General features: G+C 40.3%; 1 protein-coding gene across 19 annotated transcripts in view; it reads right to left on the reverse strand.

Annotated features, from left to right (window-relative positions):
* Positions 1-22,445, reverse strand: part of LOC131107920 (neurexin-1a-like) — a 282,890-nt gene that overhangs the window by 20,842 nt on the left and 239,603 nt on the right. For 12 of the 19 annotated variants that reach the window (XM_058058402.1, XM_058058406.1, XM_058058399.1 and 9 more), the window contains 3 exons: positions 21,285-21,456; positions 15,378-15,467; positions 13,738-14,057 (listed from right to left, as the gene is read on the reverse strand). In XM_058058402.1, the coding sequence (XP_057914385.1) occupies positions 13,738-14,057; positions 15,378-15,467; positions 21,285-21,456 (582 nt within the window). The remainder of the gene's footprint in view (positions 1-13,737; positions 14,058-15,377; positions 15,468-21,284; positions 21,457-22,445) is intronic. The other 7 variants (XM_058058418.1, XM_058058410.1, XM_058058409.1 and 4 more) reach the window with 1 other exon arrangement.

Genomic DNA, 22,445 nt, shown 5'->3' on the forward strand with positions numbered 1-22,445 from the left:
CACATCTCTTTGGAGACGAGCTGAAAGTCAGGAGGACACAGAAGGCATCTGAAAGGTTCATCCGACGTATGCCTCTGCTGTCCTACTAATGTATCCCGCTGAGGATGGTTGTTGTTTTCTGTTACCTTGCTGTCTTTGCGCAACCCTGTTTTATCCCGTCTGAGGTCTTGCTCTGATGCTACGCTAGTACATAACTCAGGATATCAGATACATTATTTCCATTATAGTCGATTAATACAAACACACGACTTTGGCCTCACAGACTAAACTGTCTGCTCCATCTTCTCTCCATAACTCAATTTACACAATCCGAAGCCGTGAGTGTACAAACAAATACGCCCTCAGGCCTGCAGCTTTTAGCACACACGTTAGCTGATTGCTATTTCTACTATATCATTTGGTTTTATCTGCCAGGTTCCCAGGACTTCTACTGTAAATCCACACTTTACGCTCACAGACAAGGTTGTCGTCTGTGATCGTAAAGACGGCTCGTGATTCTTCTTAACAATGTTTATAAAAGCACGAGGTGTGAATTTCACTCACAGATGGAGTATGTTTACTGACACTATATCACATTCCATGGGTATCCTTATAGCCCAAATGACAGGATGTAATCATTTGCTTTTTACCATGACTACAGAGCGTCTTTTCTAATGCATGTATAGCTTTTATAAGCATAATTACCCATCAGCCCTGATGATATATACACTACAGAAAACGATCACTTCACAACTCCTCATTGTGCCACCATAGGAACATTTCTGTTTTTATATTGTCTTAACAAAATATGATTGACCAATGGAAGACAAAAGTGAAAATAACCTCAAAAAATATTGGAACAATGATGTCCATTTCTTTTTTGAAATCTCTTGTTAGAAAGGTCAGACGGGACTTCTGACAAATCCACCAATACCAGCCTAGCGACAGGAAAGCCAGGTTGAAGACGTCTCTGACCAGAAGGTAGTGATGCCTTTCCTCCTGCCCGTCAGGTTGGAATTGTTGATTATGTCACAATTTGTTGTCCATCCTCCTTTTGGTCTCCCCTTTGCTCGACCCTTTTTGTCTGCCAGTCATCCTGTCCTGTCCAGATGCCCGAATGCTGAATATGCCTTAACAACAGCGTCATACATCATAGACATCCCAGGGTTTTCTTACTCCTGCAAGCAAAGGTGCTTGCTGTTATTTTTCACAGTTGGAAAGGTCCGTTAGTGTCCAATTCCGACCAGACGACGTGAAGGTTTGTTGTCTTGAGCCTCATGCCAGCAGCGACACATCATTAGTACGCCAGTGAGATATGGAGGAGGCGGTGGGACAGCGAGATTGAAACCCCTCACGTTAAGATGCAGACTGAGGAAATACGTCCAAACTTAAGTCAATGATAATATCAATGGAACGGTGGAACACACTCTAATTCCCCAGCACAACATTTCTAAACATGCCTGATGACATTCAAGTATCTAACTTAGCAGCCTGGAACTAGGTCGATGGTGATGAATAATTTAGTCCCAGATGCTCAATAGATTTCATTGGAATAATGAAGGCAACTGAGCCTCTCAGACTGTGAGGTTAGCACAGAGCAAAAAGCCTGGCCTTCGCCCACACTCTTCCTGCTGCCAAGCTGTCGACATCACGGCCCCACATGTTGGGCGTTGCAAAGCGGCAAACGGCAAAGCAACTGGAAGACTGATGGGTGCTATGAATAATATACCGTACTGTACAAAGCTTATTAGAAAGAGAAAGAACACATTGTTTTAAAAGAAAAAGAAAACTCATAAAGGAAGTGTTCACAGTAAGGCAACCATTCTTTCAATCCTGCAGTCGCATGCTAAGACGCTAAAAATGCTGCTGGTGGCAATTCTGGTGGAAGACCAGAATTTGCCTTCCATTTCCCCCAAAATATCCTTTATTTTCAAATGCAAATGTTGACATGTATGACTCAGAAAACACTCACCGCCAAGGCTTAAACATGTACCGCCTGAAATCGATACCAAGCAATATATGTAAATTATATACCAAGCTAAAAGGAGCCCCAGTTGTCCTTCTGACAATAATAGACCCAAATTCAGTGCTTCTCAATTATTTCCAGTCATCATCATTGTAGAGTACACACTAATGGAATGTGGGATTATGGGAAATACTGCACAGGGAACTTTTACAACATCCAATTGCTGTTCAGAAGCCACACATGATTTTTTACAACAACGTCTATGTGGCTGTAGGTGCTGTTGGTGGAAACACGGGTGAACTAGGATCACCAGCAAATTCTTAAATGAGTGTGTTGGGAGAAAAGAGTGGCATCTATTTGAGGCTTATTTTGTGGGTTCCTACGATTTTCCTAATTTGGCGGTTCATTTCAAGCCCTATTTAACATTGTTCTATTTCTATTGTGCAAGGTGGTGGTTATCATTTATGACAGATATAATCACATCGTTATTACCTGCTCAGATGTTCATATGAGTAGCAAGTGTGTCTCGGCTCTTGACTTTTGTGGAGTATTTCTTTTTGCTTCTATTTTGTAATTTGTGCAAGAGGAGGCTATGTGTACTAGATGATGTTAATAATAATAGTAATCATACATTTTATTTGTATAGCGCTTTTCAAAATACTCCAAGACACTTTACAGAAGAATGGAGTTGAATAAAAGGAAGTAAACAGAGTAAAAGATACATGAAAATACAACATTCATTTGTTAATACACAGTTAAAACATGAGAAAGAGCGGAACAACAATGAGGACATGAGAAAAATTCTACCTTCACAAAATTAGAAATTGTCATTTTTAATTGACACTGCCAGACAGATGTTAATGTAAATATGTTGATGATTATGGATGTCATTTACGGTGGTGTTAAGTGTGTCCAAGTACAGCAAGATGACTTGATGGTAGGACACCACGAGACGGGCTCTTTTTAGAAGTCAACCCATCCCAACATCTACTTTCGATGTAATTTCCAAGACATGGTGCATTTTGGGAGACTTTGCTTTATCTAAAGCCAATCAGTGGTTGCTTCAACTGGACTTCCGGCGGAGGATCAAGCCAAGATGAAAATAAAAAATGGTGGGAGGCCCTCTATCTCTTCCCCAGGACCACGGTGCTCCTTTCTTGCCATACATCTTCCCGGGGCTTTTAAGTCACTGTGGCCAGACAGGCTAACAAGGTGCTGGGAGGCAGCTTCACACACCCCTTACACCCAATTTCATGCAGCAAAGAGGGACACACATTTCCAATTCACCTGCTTTTGTAGCGTATATTGTAGTATAAAGGATTTCAAAGCAGGACTGAAATGCTGATACTATGAAAAAAAGGTCAGAATGAGCAAACATTGTATCTTTTGGGCTGCAGGGACACAATGCCTGTGTGAGCTTGTTAGTCGTGCTCCCTTGCAAGACCCGAGAGCACAAAAGTGAAACGACTCTTTTTAGATTTAGATCATTTCTGCTTTCATGCACCGCACCCAGCTTTGTGGAACTCCAAGTCATTTCCTCAGGACCCCTTTTAACTATTTTCTTGGAAGATGCGCTCGTAGGGTGTCAATGTAAATTCTCCAGCATGCTACAGTACGCATCCTCTGTCATGCTAAACAATTACGTACTGGAGGTAAACTAAATGTAAGTGTGGACTCTCTCGATTTCAGTAAAAGCGTGGAAGCGCTGTTTCATGCAAGTTAAAACTGGCGATAATGACTATTAAATATACGGTACAGCCTTGTGTATTTAATTAAAATGCTGCATCAAAAATTCTACCTTCACAAAGTTAGAAATTCTCATTTTTAATTGACACTGCCAGACAGTTGCTAATGTAAATATGATCATGATTATGGATGTCATTTACAGTGGTGTGGAACTGCACTACCTTAATGACAGCATCAATCAAAACTCAAACGTCATTATGTTGTGTAAAAGGAGCTCCTGTACTGGATCGTATTCAAACTTTTCAGGTGGTCATATGTTGTTGTCATATTTGTCATCTACTAAAGGTTTTTGTGCATAAAAAAGATACTGCAATACTGCAGATAGTCAAATGAGCACAATAACAGCCATAATCCATTTAGTGTATATGCCTTCATCTGAATATGCAGAATATATGTGGATTTTCACAACGCGCAAAATACTACAAGGAGATGAAAGTGTAATAATTTAGCACCTGCAATGTGATATCGCAAAGCTGAAAGCCGCGTGCATTCAGCGTTTTTGCGTCTATGTTTAGCGTTATCTGAAAGGCAGGTGCAAATTGACAAAGTGTTCCTGACACCTGGTCATTGTTACCAAAGGTGGCAGACACAATGACAGATGATGGAGAGAAACGCTTCTATGCACCTGTCAACATATTTGGACTGTTAGAAATAAAAATAGTAGAGACTTCGTCTATCCAGAAGCCATTTCTGAGCTACTGGAAGGGCTGATTTGGAGCCACTCACTAATAGGAACCGTGCTATATCAACTATGGAAAAACTCCTTGCAACTCATATTTTCACATCTGGATCATTCCGATGCTACAGTGTGACTATTATTTATATTAAATTGGTATTAAATCCAAATACACTTTTTTAAGAACCCGCTCAAATATGACGTTAGTGTAAATGGATGAGTGCCGAAAGACCAAACTCATCTTCCACGATGTTGAATCCAGCCTAAAGCTGATTATTAGTCGTCATCTTAGCTGTGTGCTACGTTTACCTCCCTCCCACTCCATGCCACCGTGCATAACCAACGAGCCCTTCAATAAGACATGGCTCACGTTGCCCCTTACCCCCACTTGTACTCTTCTCAGATGAATCCTGTCTGCACGGAAGCGTTTTCCACTCCGGAAGCGTGTGTATTTTTCCTTATCTGAAATGGAATCGGGAGCTCCGTGTGCATCTTTAGTTCACCTTGGCTGTAAGCTGGTGTGAGAGCACCGATGTGCCTTGTTGGAATGACACATTAAGGATCAGATAGAAGTGAGGGGATTCAAAAAGCCTGAGAAAATAGCTTGTGCATATGTAGCATACAAACACGTGTCGTTTTGGGAAAGTAGTTCAGTGTCAAAACTAAAAATAGAAGATAAACCCAAACATGCACCAGTGTGTTTTAGGCGAGCGCGAGCGAGGGAGGAACATGACGGTTGGCTACAAATCACTGTCTTTCTGACTTTAGCTGCTTCTTGACATGCAGTCCCAGTCCCTCATCAGGTGGCAGGAACAAATTTGTCATCCTAATATAGACGCCTCCATGGCTGAGATGGATGTCGTAAGACCTATAAGTCCCATGTGTAATGTGCAAAAACATGACATGAGGAAAGACAGAAGAGCTGCTTTGCCCTCCAACAGCAAGCGGTGCCTGATGTGACTCCCATCGTGAAATCCACATAATCAGATTCCTGCCCCCCCAGGACTAGATGTGTCATTCTCCACGGAATGAACACCAAAAACTAACAATGAGCAACCTTCTGAGTCAGCGGGGTGATGGCAAGAATACATGCATATCGAGGCATACGTCTACCATATCGAGGCATACGTCTACCATATCGAGGCACCGTCTCCCATCATGTTTCATCATGATGCGACAATGGGTGAACTGGGTGAATGGGAATACAGTAAACTGTATTTACTTCCTTCAGCTTTTGGGTAGTCCAATACCCAGGAGTAACTACATCCGAATCATTTTACAAAACAGTAGTACATGCATAACGTGTTATAGAAACTGATGTTTGGGTTGGTCACCTGTCCAGACACAGTCTCAGGTTCTTGTTTTTTAATGGACAAGATCAGACACATGCAATCCAGAAAATGATATGTAAATGTTACACTTAGGGGGAAAAAGTGGGCTAATAAATTGACAGATCAGAAAACAACAGATGCAATGATACAGCACTCTACAAGAAGCAATGAAGTCTGGAAAATTAAATAATTACAAAAAAAATCCAAAAATTGTTACAACTATAATGATGATAATGTAATATTAATGATGATTATAATAATGGTGATACTAATAACAATAATAATGGTAATAATGATAAAGAGTATAACAATAATGATAATAATGATGATAATAACAATAATAATATTACAATGATAATAATAACAGAGGAAAACAAGACATGAACATGATTATATCTTGCAAAAAAGGGGTAGGCATTTATAAGCTTTTCCTTCAGCCTACTCGTTGAATACAAATGTAAATAATGTAAAGTTATATTTTGATTGATGTAAGAAATGCACTGTAATGTTTCATATATTTGCCCAAATAAAATAATAAAAATAAAAACAAACATGCATCCATTCCACCGGAGTAGCTCCTCCAATACGGTTTGATCCTCTTTACCATGGAAAGGATTATCATGTTGCCACATAACGAGCTTCGCTCCATCTCGCTCTTGAATTGACGGTGCACTTAAGAGATCAAGGTGGTGTCAGCGGGCTATTAGTCTCTTATAGATTTAATTATTATGTTGCTGTGATGATGATGATGATGATGGTGATATGCATACAACAGATTTAATGGAGATGAATAGATTTGTACTGCTCAAGTGAAAGTTGTGCTGCAATGATAATTCATTTAAATGTACAGTATGCTAACTGTCCAAATGTGAAGGCATTTATTCAATTTAGGGGTTTAACGGATAGCGAGGTAAAGCATCTGTTTCTCCTTTGAGAACTGCACAGTTAAATATGGCTCCGAGGTTATTAAACATAAACATTTAAAAACATCTGAGTTGTCAGTGAAACAAGGTTCACATTCTTAAGTGTACTGTAAAATCCTCTTAACGATCACACAATTTTGAATGTATACACGTATGCTGATTTTGTCAGCAAATCTTAATAGTTGTTTCCCGATGAGATAAGATATAAACGTGCTGTGAAAAACTTTTGTCAATATCTGGCTGTTATGAAACACACGACGCTTTGGTTTCCTTCGTGCCATTCCAAAGGTGTAAGTGGGACAAACAGTGGGCCTCTGGTATTATAAGCCCAGAAAAAGAGAAACCTTTCTGTTTCTTTTAATAATGAAAGAAAAGGAAAGAAGCAAAAAAAAAACAATGGAGCAAATACGCAGAAAATATTCATCTGTGCATTCTGGCTTTTAAAACAGGTAACGATGAAAACAAAGCTGTTTACACTCCTGATGAACATTGGAAGACTAGTTGAAAAATTGCAGGGATTTACATTTTGCACTGTTGGATCTTAAGGAGGTTCTAAGTCAGGGGTGGCCTAACTTTCTGACTTGTAGGCCGCATTGAGTAAACAAAATTGTCCGGGGGTCCAGACTATAAATTTGGTAAACGCACACAAGTTTCAGCTGATAATTCATTCATTCATTCATTTTCAACCGCTTATCCTCACAAGGGTCGCGGGGGTGCTGGAGCCTATCCCAGCTGTCTTGGGGCGAGAGGCGGGGTACACCCTGGACTGGTGGCCAGCCAATCCCAGGGCACATATAGACAAACAACCATTCACACTCACATTCATACCTATGGACAATTTGGAGTGGCTAATTAACCTAGCATGTTTTTGGAATGTGGGAGGAAACCGGAGTACCCGGAGAAAACCCACCCATGCACGGGGAGAACATGCAAACTCCCTCCACACAGAGATGGCCGAGGGTGGAATTGAACTCGGGTCTCCTAGCTGTGAGGTCTACGTGCTAACCACTTGTCCGCCGTGCAGCCCGCTTATAATTCAGTCCACCTTAAATGATGTCATATTTTACCTATTAAAGACTTTTGACAATTAAAGACTATGTGAACATTTCTGTTTTCATGAATCCCAAACAGTTCAGTTGGTAGCTAGGTTGTGTGTCACATATTTGTTGACTTGTGTATATTTGGCACCATGGCTGAGATCGTTGTCTGGATAGCTGCGTGTGAAAAACTACTTCAACTATCCCAGGTTTGTCTCAGATTGACTGACTGTGAGTACTTGTAAGTCGTCTTGCCAGCTTGTATGTTAAAAACTTAAGTTAAATACTTGGGAAGCAACCGGCAGGCCGGATGTGGCCCCCGAGCCGTAGTTTGTCAACCACTATTCTCTAAGTAGGTGGGCTGCTGTTTCCTTTGATAGAAGAATGGAGCAATGTTTGCAGGCAGGGGACATCCTCTTGACTGAAGGCCCTCACTCGTCTGCGTGGTAACGACTGGCTTTTTCAACAGTACAAAGGTCACACTTCCTGCCTGAAGGACTTCTTCCTGTAGAATATCTTCACTCTTTTGGACCAAGCAGTGTGTTCCTCTGATCTAAACCAATTGAGAACATTTGGGGATGGATGGCAAGGGAAGTTTACAAAAATGAGCATCAGTCCCAGAGACTGGATGCCCTCTGTGAAGCCAAGTTCACTTCCTGAGCAACGGAGGTTCAACCCATCCATCAATTTTCACGGGTGTTTGATGGAGTCTATCCCAGCTAATTTTAGGCGAGAGGCGGGGTCAACCCTGGACTCCAACCAACCGCAGACAATCGACTCAGCCTCCTGGAAATACTGGCATGTCCAAACCGATATTTGAGTTCTTCTTTCAACATTTTATTTGGATTTTTGAAGTGTTTTTTGTGGTTTTTTTTTAGCTAAGGTCTGAAACTGTTGATTAGGTGATGAACAGCAGTTGAATATTTATTTGAAATACATTTCTCGACTTATAACCTCCTCAAGATCCAACAATGCAAAATGTACATTCTTGGTCTTAAAATTTGAATCTGGAGTATAAACTATATATGAAATGATGACAATGAATGTCAACATGTCCCGACGTGTGCTCAGCCTTATCAACACGGACTGGATCAGTGATGCACATTTCACTCCCTATACACACAGCATGATTTTGAAGGGTAGTTTCCATAATGGCCCCCAGAGATGCCAAAATGATGGATATGGTGTGTCATTGCTGCAGGCCAGGGGCATTTGCAGGTCCAAAATATTAGCTCTTTTTCTGTCTGTTAGACCTGAGTGGGCAAAGGCTGTGACTTGGCTGCAAGTAATTTAATCCTGCAAACATTTTAGGGTCAAACACACTTTAGTCATCACACTGATAGCCGTGAGCTCACAGAGCCAACATATGCTAACATGAATGACAACAAAAGTGGTTTTAAGGGGAATGCCACAGGCACAGTGTGGGAATATTTCGTTTTTAAAACAGGTGAGCCATAAACATCGACAACCAACATGGACAGGAGAGGAGGTGCTTGGGCAGCAGCGCCATCTTCCTGACACGTTTGGCCGGCAAATATTAACAAAATAGAGTAAAATGGTGCACGCCCAAAGAGTTGACAGTTTCATTGGGCATGTTTAAAAAATATACACACATACAGTCAACATTGGTGTCGAGCTAATGTTGGTACAGGTACACGGGTACACGGGTACACAGGTACACGGGTACACAGGTACACGGGTACACGGTACACTAGTGGTGCAAATGTGAATGGCACTTCTCATGACTACAATAAATGAAAAAAATTGTCAAAAAATGTTGCAATAATATTGAATATCGACAATAGTCTACTGTATCAATAGGCACAGTAGACATTGATACTATGACAGGACTGCATGTCCGTACCAAATAAAACCATGACCCTTGTCCCAGCTGGAAGACACTGCAAACCATGTGTTCTCTTACATTGACTTTGTTGGAGGTAGCGCCCCTTCTGTCCTGTTGTGGGCTTGTGGGTTTGATTCCTGGTGCATAATTTTGAATCACAATTCATACCTTCTGCCTCTTGCTTATCTCATTTTTGTGCCAAGCTGTCTGCCTAATTGAAGCACCCCAAAGTAAGTCATCAAAGGATTACGGAGAACTCTTATCGTGAGCTTCCTGCACATCAGCGTAGTAACAATATAAGTAACAATATCAACCCCATATGGATATGGCTCGCCCAAAGCACTGCCAACTGGAGACTACGAATATACATTCATGTTTTCTTTTCTTTTTTTTAAGCATGCATTTTGTACTTTATATTTCCGTGGCAACAGCATGGCCAGGATTGTCATGTCAAACATTTGAAGTACAGATATGATCTCAAGAAAACTTAAGGCCGGATCATCCATAAGTATCTTATCGTATCATGCTACAGTTAAAGAACCTGCACTGCTTAAGTTTGGTTGCCTTGGGAGTGATTCAAAGCCAAGATAAATCCAAGGTCGGAATACTGGTGCATGCAGGATTAGTGTGACATCGAAGATTGCAGCCTCGGTTTGTGAAACAATAATCCCAGCGAGAACCAAGACCATCACATTAATGCCTAAAGGTAGATACTGGAGCTGCTGGATAATGGAAGTAGTGCATGGACGATTACAAAAGGGATGCGAGTGCTATACCCAACATTTAGCAGGTCAGCCATAGCAAAGGATGATTAACATGAGATAGAGGGAGACAACTCAACCAAAATACTGCGCTCAACGAAGGTGTAGTAGTGCAGTATGCTAAATCTCATCTAACTGTGAGACTCAGAGGCCAGGACCTCACACCTCATCTCAGGGATGAACATCAATCACTGTCAGAAGCTCTCAATGCTCCATTACATCCCAATCCCTGCTATCTTGCTCTCATTTTTTATGCCTCATTCTTGACAGGTTTTGGTTTTTATTTTGTTTTATATTTTTATAATTTATCAATTTTATGTAAATGCATATCAAATATTAGCCATTATTTTATTCTAAAAATAATATAGTTTTTGGAAAGTTTATGGTGTTTTGTTTTGGCGAGTGGCAAACTGTTCCACCTTGTTGGATGGTCATGTGATTGTGTTAACTTTCTCCCACGCTGCACAGACAACTATATTATATATTGTATTGCTCACATTTTTCTTTCAACTCATCTTTGGTCCTAAATGCTAATACTATATTGGAATGCATAAATTAAGGTTTGATGATGTTATCATTATTGCTAATGTGCATATTTGTTTGGTCAACCTCCCACGCCTTCAAATAATGAGAAATTCCTTCAAAAGTGGCCAAAATGTATCCTTGCAAATATAATTAAATAATAGAGATGAATTATGGAAAATGCATTTTTGCTGGATAGGAGTATGAAATGAGTACATTTAGTCATTATCCGTATTCCCATTAAAGAAAATGCATATTATGTCTTCACTCATTACTCCGTGTGATTGGCCAGTCACACACAGCGACTCCCTGGATGGCGGCAGCCACAGAGGAGCTGAGCAGTGCCGCATTCACGTACACGGCGGAATTGGCAAGTTAAAAACGGCTTGTGTTGTGTTGGTTTCACGGCCTCCTAGAAAACCCAATAAAGTTGATTAGGTTTCCTTCAGCTCGCCTCTATTTTGGTTCTGCGATGACTGGCCACAACATTAGGGAAGATTCCAACGTGCATACTGCAACATATTGAGAGGGTTGGAATATTTGACCGGTCACATAGGCAGTGTGTTTCATGGAGCGACAGTGCAGGTGTACCTAATGTTGTGGCCAGTCACGTAGCACAAGCCTGCACAGCACTGTCTTGTCAAATGCACCGCATGTTACAAGACAAGTTTACCAAGTAACTTTAGATACAAATCGAAATAGAGGTGAGCTGAAGAATATCGAATAAAGTGGAGGCGGTGTGACCAACACTAGCTGTTTTTAACTCGCCAATTGCACCATGTACGTGAATGAGACCTCTCGTCTTCTCGTCCAGGGAGAGGTGTTCTGGCCAATCACAGCTTTTGAAGAGTGAATACACACTAAAAATGTAACACTTGTAACAAATGTAACTCGGAATACGGACAATGACTAAATATACTTGTTTCATACAAATATCCGGCAAAAATGCATTATTCGTAACGGATACTCGTTTGTGTCTTTGTCTTTGTGTCAAAAAAAAGGATCAATTAAGCACTCTGCTGTTCACTGCTAACTCATTGTTTGGCGTAGGCTTCCAGAGGACAAATAAATGCTGATGGTATTTTATACGTACCTGCTAGCTGGCTCTTTGAGGTGAATCTGAAATCTGATTGGTTAAAGACCCATTTGTATTAGCGTTTAGAAATGTGATACGAGCCAGCACTACTGAATGCCCTGGGAAGATTAGATGACATGGCAACACATGTAAGTTCAAATCTGATTGGACCAAAACAATATGTAGTACTGCAAGTGGTGCAGCCAAGCTTGTTGCGAAATAAGACGATAGACTGCCGGCCCTGAAAGCAGATAAAGGATCGTCAGCCATAGCAACAGTAGCCAATCTTGGTCTATGTAAAGCTTGTTTTTTTTTCTTTTTAAGAACACAACTATGTTAAAATGGCCATCAGAGGGGAGATAAAGCAGCAGGACAATTCTAAAGACCCATCCAAGGGTAAGTACTATGGATGTCTCATCTCTTTAAACAGAAGTCAGACCAATGCAGTGTCCTGAGATTTAGATATCTCACTGCAGGAGTTCTCCGTGGAAAGGTCGTCGGGTAGAATGAAACCACAGACTATGACATCCCTCAGTGCACACATGTTGGCATGCTGCATTCATCCTACCGCGTTCATCAAAAGACACATCTCTAATCAGCTGGACCAAGTCTTTTAGTGCAAATACACTAATAACATCATTAGCCAGTATTTGTTTCATCAATCAATCAAAGCCTTACCTACAACTTCTCTTAATTGTGTTTAGTCTATGACGAGGGATGTAAATCTCTTCATGGTAGACCATTGCATACACATCTATATACACAGATTAAGATAAAGTACATTTGAACAACGATATATTTTAAAACAGAACGGTTCCATACATCGTACAAACAACATGATTTGATTCGATAAAGTTCAACGGTTACATTTGTTAATGTAATTAATCCAAGCCAATTTTATCAAATGATATTCTATAAAAGTTTGTTCTGTAGTTTTACACAAAGCATAAGAAATAAGATGATAAAAACAGCCATTTGCCTCATGTAGCATATACATATACATATATTCACAGCATCCAAAATATGCTCGCTATCTTTAAAATTCCCTTAAAAGTGACGCCTGTGTATGTTGTCCATAACATATGCACCCGCCCATACCCTAACCCCACTGCCACTAGGCGCCATTCCAACCACAGTAAAGGTGCCTTTACTGCATTGATGGCATTTTCAATGCACAGAGAGTACCGTGACAAAAGCCTGAGGCGTTCATCCACTAGCATCACCTCAGTTTGCAGCATGATAATAAACACAGCCATGTTGCAAAGATCTCCATCCATAACTCCTGGAAGCTGAAAACATCCCAGTCCTTGCATGGTCGGCATACTCCCCCACGTCCCTTCTGGCTGGTCAACGTAAGTAGTTTTCTTTAAAAAGATGTTAAAATATTGTCTAATTCTCGTGACCCCAATATGGTTATTGTTTGAGCTCATGAGGTGAGAGTATTTAAAGGCCAAAATGTGTGCCGTGTACTAAAAAGGCAAACATTTAGGCAGGTCTGCACTATGGTCGACCAAGCAAGTATGCATTAAGGACTCCAAATTGTCTGGAACATTTTTAGTAGATTATGTCTTATCCTCCTCAGGACACAGTCTATAAGGCCGTACTGAGACCTTTATGTCTCTCAGTGGGTGCTGCTGTTTTGGTCAGCAATGCAGCTCAACTCGTGTGTGAGCACGAGTGCTTATGGACTGAAGTATTCACTATTACCACTTGGTTTTTCCCATGTGAATAAAAAAAGGCAATTCATTAGGACAGCATTAGAATGGCGGCCGCTGTTTGTGTAAATCCAACATTCTAACATTTTCAAGCTAAAATGGACTTATTTGCACGTTGATAAAATTTCATGTATGAACTGAAGAATAATTTGAACTTTACCTGCTGAGGCTCTCGAGGCGTCGTCTGTTTGACTCGCCGACTAGACGCCACAGTGGTAGTGATCTCCATAATGGACGTGGACGTCTCCGAGCGATTGGCTGTGGTGCTTGACTGTGGCGTGATAGAGGAAGGCGACTCCCCAACAAGCCGCACACTGCCTTGGATTCTAATGTTGGGGTCCCCCTCTGCAGCCATGTTGAACACCTTCAGGCCATTATAGTAGAGGCCAGAGAGCTGGCCCTGAAAGGATCGAGTCCGGTCTCGCTCCCAGCCACCAATCTGTATGGTAGTTTGGCTGTTGAAGATAGTAAGCTGGCGCCCTGTGGGAAAACAATGTTACATATACAAGTCCGTTGGATTGATGGCATTTTAACTGAACAGAAATAATAATATTTAAAAAAAAAGACAACGACAAATCACTTGCCCAGTGGCTAATGAGACCAATAAATTACGGGTTCTAGAGGCAAACCCTTGCAATTTATTGCAGTTAGAATGATGACATGCCTGTTTTATGAAAAATAAAATAGAAAAACACAATATTTTGATAAGACAAAACTTAAAGTAAATGCAGTTTTGCTAAAAAGTGTGTGGGGGTGAGGGGGTGGACATAAACTTACAGCAAAAGTGATTAAAAAGTGCATTAGTAATGATATGATATAACAAAACTACAACATAAAAAAATCTAAAGCAAGACAGTTTAAGGGCACAGCTTTTTTTGCACTAAATGGAGTAGCTATGCATGTCAAATATTTATAGAAACAAATAAAACGGTCTTATTTGTTAGAAACAAATAAAGCATTCTTATTTGTTTCGGTAATTGGGTTTTTGGTTGACATCTTAAGATTTGCAAACACAGCAAGCACGGGACACGTCTAAGTCAGGATGGGGCAGGCAAACCAAAGAGCCAATAGTTTCATCCTTTTAGCAAAAGCAACAAAACTAGTCAACTCAATTATGTTTGGCATGAGAAAAAAAAAAAAAAAAACATAAACAAGAAAGACCAAAAGAAACATGACATGATAGTTGATTAGAGCAAAACAAACCAAATGAAATATAAAAGGGGCGGGGGGTGTCATTTCACATTTTATGTGAAAATATGAACTGGTTATTACATTGTAAAATCAAAACATGCACTTAGTTGGTTTTAATATTACAGTTCATTGATCTAAAGCCCTACACATCTTAACACAAAATGTTAAAGGGACTCCAAAATTCTGCCGCCAATTCATATTGCACTCTATTTATGATTTATCATTTCAGTTGAACCAGAATACATTCAAATGGATCTTATCTGCACACCAAATATGCTACATGTGCTTTAAATATGTTCACAAACACAAAACTGACACAATACATTTATGTTTGTCTGTTAGGCGTTTACAGCAATTTATAGACATTTTAGCAATGTTGACTTGTATTTAAATACATATTTATAGTCCCTTTAACCATACGTTAACACACGTATTAAAACAGATGACTAGAAAAGAAATACATTTATATGAACAGGAACATTACATTAACTATTCATATCATTAATTTGATTTATTTTTAAAGTTTATGTTTAGTGTTTACAAAAAAATACTGCTACAACTTGGTTATGCTGCAATTATTCTATTTGAAATTTTAATCAGTGATTTTACCTTTGTCGAGTAGCCATTCGTCAACTACTCGACCAAGTCGGAATGGGATTCGCTGTCTAGCAATCGCCAGGCGTTCGTTATCATTGTTGCCTTTAAAGTTTAAAGAGACATTTCAGTGGTTACAATCTGTCAGGTCAAAGGTTAAATGTTCATACTGGTAGAGCTAAACAACTGCACCATGGTTTTATGTTGAAAAAGTTTAGCATATTTAACAAAAACATATTTAATGAACCATTATTTAAACATACTCATTTTATTTGAATTTTAGCCAACAAATTAGAGCTAAATTAATTGAAATTGAATTGTTTCATCCTCTAGATTAACAAAGCAAATTACAATTTTCATGATCAATTCTTTATCCATATCTTTAAAAAAACATTTATCTTTCCTTTCTGCACATTTTAAATTTTGCTACTTATATACATACATTTTCAAAAATAAACATCACTTGCATTTATGTGAAGCCACCTTTAGGTGTTGGTTTGAAAAGGAAGATCAATTTAACAAATTGCAAATACCAACCCAGTAATGAATAGCCTGGTTGACAGGAAATAAGACACATTGTACAGTATAAAAGAGAAACAATGAATACGTATATACAGTAAGGTACATGTTCAAGGTTCATGTTCAATAAAGCGGCTTTGACAAAAGCTACATGGCATAAAGGACGAGGCACTGTCTCAAATTAGAGTGTCTCCACGGAATACCGTCAACAATCCAAAGAAGCGCCAGAAGTGAGGTGTGGCGATATCCTAAAGAAACCTTCGCTTTGGAGGAGCACTTTGGCATAAACGGGAGCAAACTCTGCATCAGCCTTTTGTTAGGGCCAATAACCTCCTCAGAAATAAAGAGTTAAGTGCTTTCCCTCCTGCAATTGTCTGCGGAGATTGAATTCAGTCCGTTTCATTCTTCTTGCAGATTGACAATGTTTGTTCCATCGACTATATTAATTCACTGTCTGCAGATTAAAGATCTGGTAGCTTACAATGATCTGGCGGAGAATGGTCTGTGAGAAAAGGGAAAAGGGTTTAAAACCCGTCTATTGACTTCATGGAATTTGGCTGCAGTTGATTGTGTTAGCTTGATACAATACCGCATGTCGGGTGAAATTGATAGCACTTTTTTCCAACAAGATATTTGGAAGGGAATGCAGCACGGTGGAGCCTTAACTCATGAATGCTGAAACACTTGGAAAGTTTGAAATATTCCTGGTCAAATAGAGCTTTCAAGTCATTACAGTTTAAATCTGATTAATCAGTTTTCAAATTAATTAATCAAAATTAATCACCATTTGTAAGTATGTCTCAAATGTGCCAAATTTCATTAACAAAAAGCTAAATGACACGACATGATTAGAAATATATTAATACTAATTATTCATAAAAGAACGTCTAGATGAGCATCGCTAGCATCCAATCTCGATCTGATTTTTTGGCCGAAGAACTGATCTGATTTCAAATCCTGATACTTCGTTTCAATGTTTTTACAGATTATGGAACTGAATGTGTTTTTAATAGTACCTAAAGTAAACGCAGTAACACATTCATTCATTCTCTACTGCTTATTCTCACAAGGGTGCTGGAGCCTATCCCAGCTGTCTTCGGGCGAGAGGCGGGGTACACCCTGTACTGGTCACCACAGGGCACATATAGACAAACAACTTGGAGTCACCAATTAGCCTAGCATGTTTTTGGAATGTGGGAGGAAACCGGACTCTCACGTATGCACGGGGAGAACATGCAAACTCCACACAGAGATGGCCGAGGGTGGGATTGAACTCGGGTCTCCTAGCTGTGAGGTCTGCGCGCTAACCACTTGACCGCCGTGCAGCCCTGCAGTAACAGGAGTAGTATTGTTGAGGCCTGCACGGTGTTCAAGTGGTGAGCACATAGGCCACGCAGTCAGGAGATTGGGAAGATATGGGTTTGACTCCTGGCTTGGGCATGTCTGTGATGCGTTCGCATGTTCTCCTTGCATAGGTTTTCTCGGGTACTCCGGTTTCCAAAAATATTACATGAACATGAACTGTTGACACTAAATTATCCATAAGTGTAAATGATTGTTTGGTTACCAGGGAGAGGAGTTTGGTCTTTTCTGAATGATTTGTAGACCACGTTTTAGCATGCACCTTATAATACCACCCACTTTATGTATATGGGTTAAGTCCAGGAATAGACCCCGTCATTAAGACTGCGTCTGAATCCGGTGCGCCTTATGGTCCAGGAAATACAGTATTTGAGTGATTGATGGGAGTTTGTTTTTGTAACATTTTCCATGAAACTTGTGGTTAATTTTGATTGTATAATTGTGAAAGTGAAACAATAACATGTGTGAGTGTTAAGAGGGTTAACTTGTACTTACACTTGCATGACAGCTAAAAACCTAACCTGTGCAGTTCATCTTGATGATGGCAACAAGTTGGACTCTGAAACTAATTATTCCAAATATAATTGATCTCAATGGGGATAATATGTTAAACAAAAAAAATTAACCTGTCAATTCCCAACCCTCAAGGATTTATTTAGTTTTACAGAAATATTCTGTTATGGTAAGCTTAGTTTCCTTATTAACATCAATTATATGTAAAAAAAAAAACAAAACTGAGGTTTAGCACTTACTAGGACAATCTCTGTATTTCTATACCTGCTGCATTTGGAAGTGATTGAACAAGGATGCGGATGCCTGAAGTGAAGTGCTATCCAAACTGTAAGCCACAAAGTGGCGTGGCTGGCAGGCAGAATGCAGACGCAACACAGAGGAGCGCTGTGCCAACATGTCTGCCCGTGTGCAAACATATTTTCAATGACCTGCATGTTCATCAGTTTGGCCGCGCGTCAGACTCAGCCCCTCTCATACTGAGGTCAATTAAAAGTGAAGATAATCGCGGACTGATCGTGTATTGATCCCCGCCGTGGCACTCAAACAATGTCCTCCGCAGGGCTGCAGCAGAACACGATGCCGGGGCCACCAAGGAGCGTATGCGACTGCTGCCTAGTGGTGATTTGGTTTAGTAATGGATGGCCGGAGCTTATCTGCTCCTCCAGACAGCAGATATTCAGCCGAGCCGTCCCAGCTGACCTGCTTTGGCCTCATTTGCTTCTTTGTTGCTTTTGTTAACAAAGCGGCCTGTAAACTGAAGACACAGGACATCTCCTCGATTGATGGAGTCGACAACAAAACGGGTGAACCATTGAAATGATTTTGGATGAATCCATTTAGATAAACTTTATCAATCTTGTTAGGTGAGCTCTACTTCCAAAGGAAGCTTTGCTGAAAAAAGACACTCTGCATCACAGAAGTCAAGACTCTACGCTGCAAGGGTGGACAGAAGGGGGCCGGGGTGGTCAGCTTGAGGTAAAAGGGGCAGAGAGAATGGAGGCAGAGTCATGTCAGTGCTCGGCGTACTGATAAGAGCAAAAAGAATAAGGCCAGGGACTTCTTTATTATCTTTGTGTGCAGTGCGTGTTCATTGGTACTCTGATAGGATGCTTCATGGAGCCCTGCGGGCCTGGCAGCATCATTGTGTTGGTATTACTTTCATGGCCAATACTCATGAGAAGAAGCTTCTTTTTCTTGTTTTTTTGTTTTGTTGGAGCAAAGCTTTTTTGTGTGTGTGGTGCAAATCAGGGCAAGAATAAAGGCAGGAAGTACAGCAAACACAGGGGTACATCAGGGGTACATACACGCTATGTGTGTGCATTTGTAATTCAACATTACAATTGTGCTAAAGACTTTGAATGGCTTTTCACAAATATGAGGGACAGGACTTTCACCTAGATTACAGTGACCATATATAGACGTCCCGGTGGAACAATTATTACCTTGCTTTCAGAATGACTGACCCCCCCGATGCCATCTGCACCTTTCTATCTGTCCGCCTTTCCAAGCCTCATTTTTGCTGTCCGCTCTGCTCTATTATCGTCACCGTTGATCTGTGAGTGGCCACGGCTAAAGGCTACTATTATTTTATGATTATTATGAGTGCATTAGCGGGCTACATGGATACTAATCAAACTACAGGCGAGCTGAGAGAATAATGGCTTTCTGTGCTCGAGGTGAAGAGGGGAATTGTACAGCAATTGTGATTAGATGCAATTAGACTGTAATTAACCTAATAAGGTAGCTACCTTCTGCATTGTTGCATATGAAAGATGGGCGGAGAGCATATTTCAACACAAATTTATGGTGGATTAGTATATAGATTACTTTTGATGAAAAGATATCAACTGCAGTCAAACCCTTGGAAAATGGAATGCTATAAATGCCGAACAAGTCAGAACCTCAGCTCAACAAGATTGTTCTTCATCGCCATGTGCCGTTCTTGCTCCAGGTTTAAGTGGAGTGGAGGCAGGTTAGGTAGAGCCTCGACGTCAATATGATTTTATACTGGAGTGACAACAAAATACACAAAGTGCCAAATCTATATTAGATTTTTGTATTTTTACCATGAAGAACTTTCAAGGAGCCACCCCATTACGACATTGCACGTGTAGTCGCGAGGCATCCATTTAGTGATCTGTGCATCCATCAACACTGCAGCTCTGCTTCACTTTTTGTCCTGATAAACTTGGCGTCTTATGCAAATGAGGCACTCAGACACTGTTAGTACATTTACCGACCGGTGACGCAGCATCAGGACCAACTGGCGGTTCAGTATCTTTTGCAAAGATACTTCAACGTGATCACTGGAGGACGTAGGATTGAACCCACAACCTTCTGGTTGGGAGACGACCACTCTACCACACAAGCAATAAAAATGTGAGTTTTGCACACCATCTGTCTGTCCCCTTTGCGTCCTTTGCACCGTGGGTTTTGAGGATTGACATAGTCATGTCCAGACTGTCACCCAAGTGTTACTACCTATGTTTCACCTTAGGGGGCAGCAGCAAGGATGGAGTGCTTTGGACCATCTTCCTTTAGGATGGATGCTCCGGTCATGACTAAAAAGGTCAGCAAACATTATGCAAAAGCGGAGAGATAGCTTGGGTTTGTCCTCCTGCCCGGATATTTAATGCACGCTCGACATAAGATTTGGATTTGGAGCTGGCTAGCTCACTCTTTAAGCTAAATGTTCCAATCATTAGGCCGTTTATTTTTTGAGCATGTTACAGGACACTCATGTTTTTAGCTGTAGCTTTTGTCAAAGCCTTACGCTGTTTTCAAAGTTCTTTTGGAGGTAATGCAGTCATATTACTATCCACATATTGACATTTGCATACAGAAAAATACCAGTGTTGCTTGTTCATTCCTTAGCTAATTAATCAGTTCATATGGTGTCAAATTCACAATGCAAGCACATAGAAATGCATGACAGAAAAGTCATTATATTTCATTTGGGCTTTACTGTTGTACTGTAAACCCCAATTGAATCATTCATTGGAAAGACTTAGTGTAACTCCACAAAACTGGCAAATGTTCACCTCCATACTCTCTTAGTTCCACAGTGTGGGTGGTTTGGTTACATTTCAGAAAAAGGGAGCGCTTACTGTTAAACAGACGTGGGAGAAAGTCAGTGTTTTGCTAGTCTCGAGTCAAGACAAGACCGGTCGAGTCAGGTCTGAAATCATTGGCTTGAAATCTTTGAGTCCTTACAGGTCACATGAGTACGGTTTAGTTCTTACCAAATAAAATGAACAATGTAGCAATCTATTCAATTTGACAAATAATATCAATGTATTTTGAATTGTCCAAAGCAGTTATCATTGTGACTCGGGTCTGACTCGACGTGGACTTGAGTCCACACCCCAGACATGTTTCCATATAAAAATCACACCAACACTGGTATTATTCTACACAGCAGCTGGAATAACAAACAAAATGAGTTGACACCCTAAACAAGTCCTGATCATCTTCAACTAGCAAACACATTCCTATAGAGGCAGATCTAGATGACATAGAGGCACTCACCTATGGGGTAGCGTTCAATGACTGGCAGATCATCCAACTGCAGAGTGGCATTACCGCCACTCCTCGTAAACTTCACTATATGGTATTTTCCGTCGTTTACAAACTTTGATGTCTCCTCTATGTTAATGTCGTCCGTTCCCACATTAAAGACTACAGCAATGTTTCCTCTTTCCTGAAAGAAAACACAAAGACAAAACAGAACAGGTTACTTTTACTTTAGTTTTCTATTGAACAAACAAAAATGCTAAATGACCAGTATGTGCATTTGGCATTTCACTCTTTCACTCTTTAACACAAAATATAGCTTTGCATGCAGAAAATTCTAAATGCATATAAATGAAGAATGAAAAGGAGAAAAATAACATTTAAGGTTACTTTTACAATCAGTGAAGATGTTATTTGGAAAATAGTCAAACAAAACAAAACATGATAATATGACAAATATATAACTAATTTATTGTGATTGGCTGGCCACCAGTACAAGGTGTTCCCTGCCTCTCTCCAAACGTAAGCTTGGATAGGCTCCAGCATATGACAAATCTTGCTCCTTTTTAGTCTTGCAACATCTTGTGACACAAGATCTTGTGTCCATGCAGTTTCTAAGTATTAGCAAGCTGCTAACAAATATGTTTGGTGATAAAATTAAGAACACAATTGCACTCCTACTATCTACCAAAGTTCCACTGTAATTTATACATTTATTAACTCATTCATTTCTTAGTGCGTATGCAACCTGACCACCTTGATGGGAGGGTGTATGGTATCATCAATAAATAACTCTATTACTCGCTTAATGACTGTGATAAGTCAAATGGCTCTACTGACTTATAAATAGTGAAATCCACCCCACACTAAGTAGTACTTAATACTGCCATCATCAGCAGTACAGGCAAATAAAAGCAATCGCTGGTTCAAATGATGTTTGAACTCCACCCCAGTCTGTGATATCCGCCTCTTATGGGGGCAGATATTCACTCAAACAGGGTCCTTTAACAATTCATGGTCCAAATTGTTCATGGCTACTGCTTAATCAATTTCCAATGAGTGTGCATGTTAGCACGAGCGTGGATCTCTCTTCTCTTGAGCCCTGCAATGAAGGGAGCCCCCGACCAGATGCTCAACCTACGGTGGTGCCGCAGCACTCTACATGCCATTATCCAG

Source organism: Doryrhamphus excisus, chromosome 20 (genome assembly GCF_030265055.1).
Source record: "Doryrhamphus excisus isolate RoL2022-K1 chromosome 20, RoL_Dexc_1.0, whole genome shotgun sequence".
NCBI classification, from domain to species: Eukaryota; Metazoa; Chordata; class Actinopteri; order Syngnathiformes; family Syngnathidae; genus Doryrhamphus; species Doryrhamphus excisus.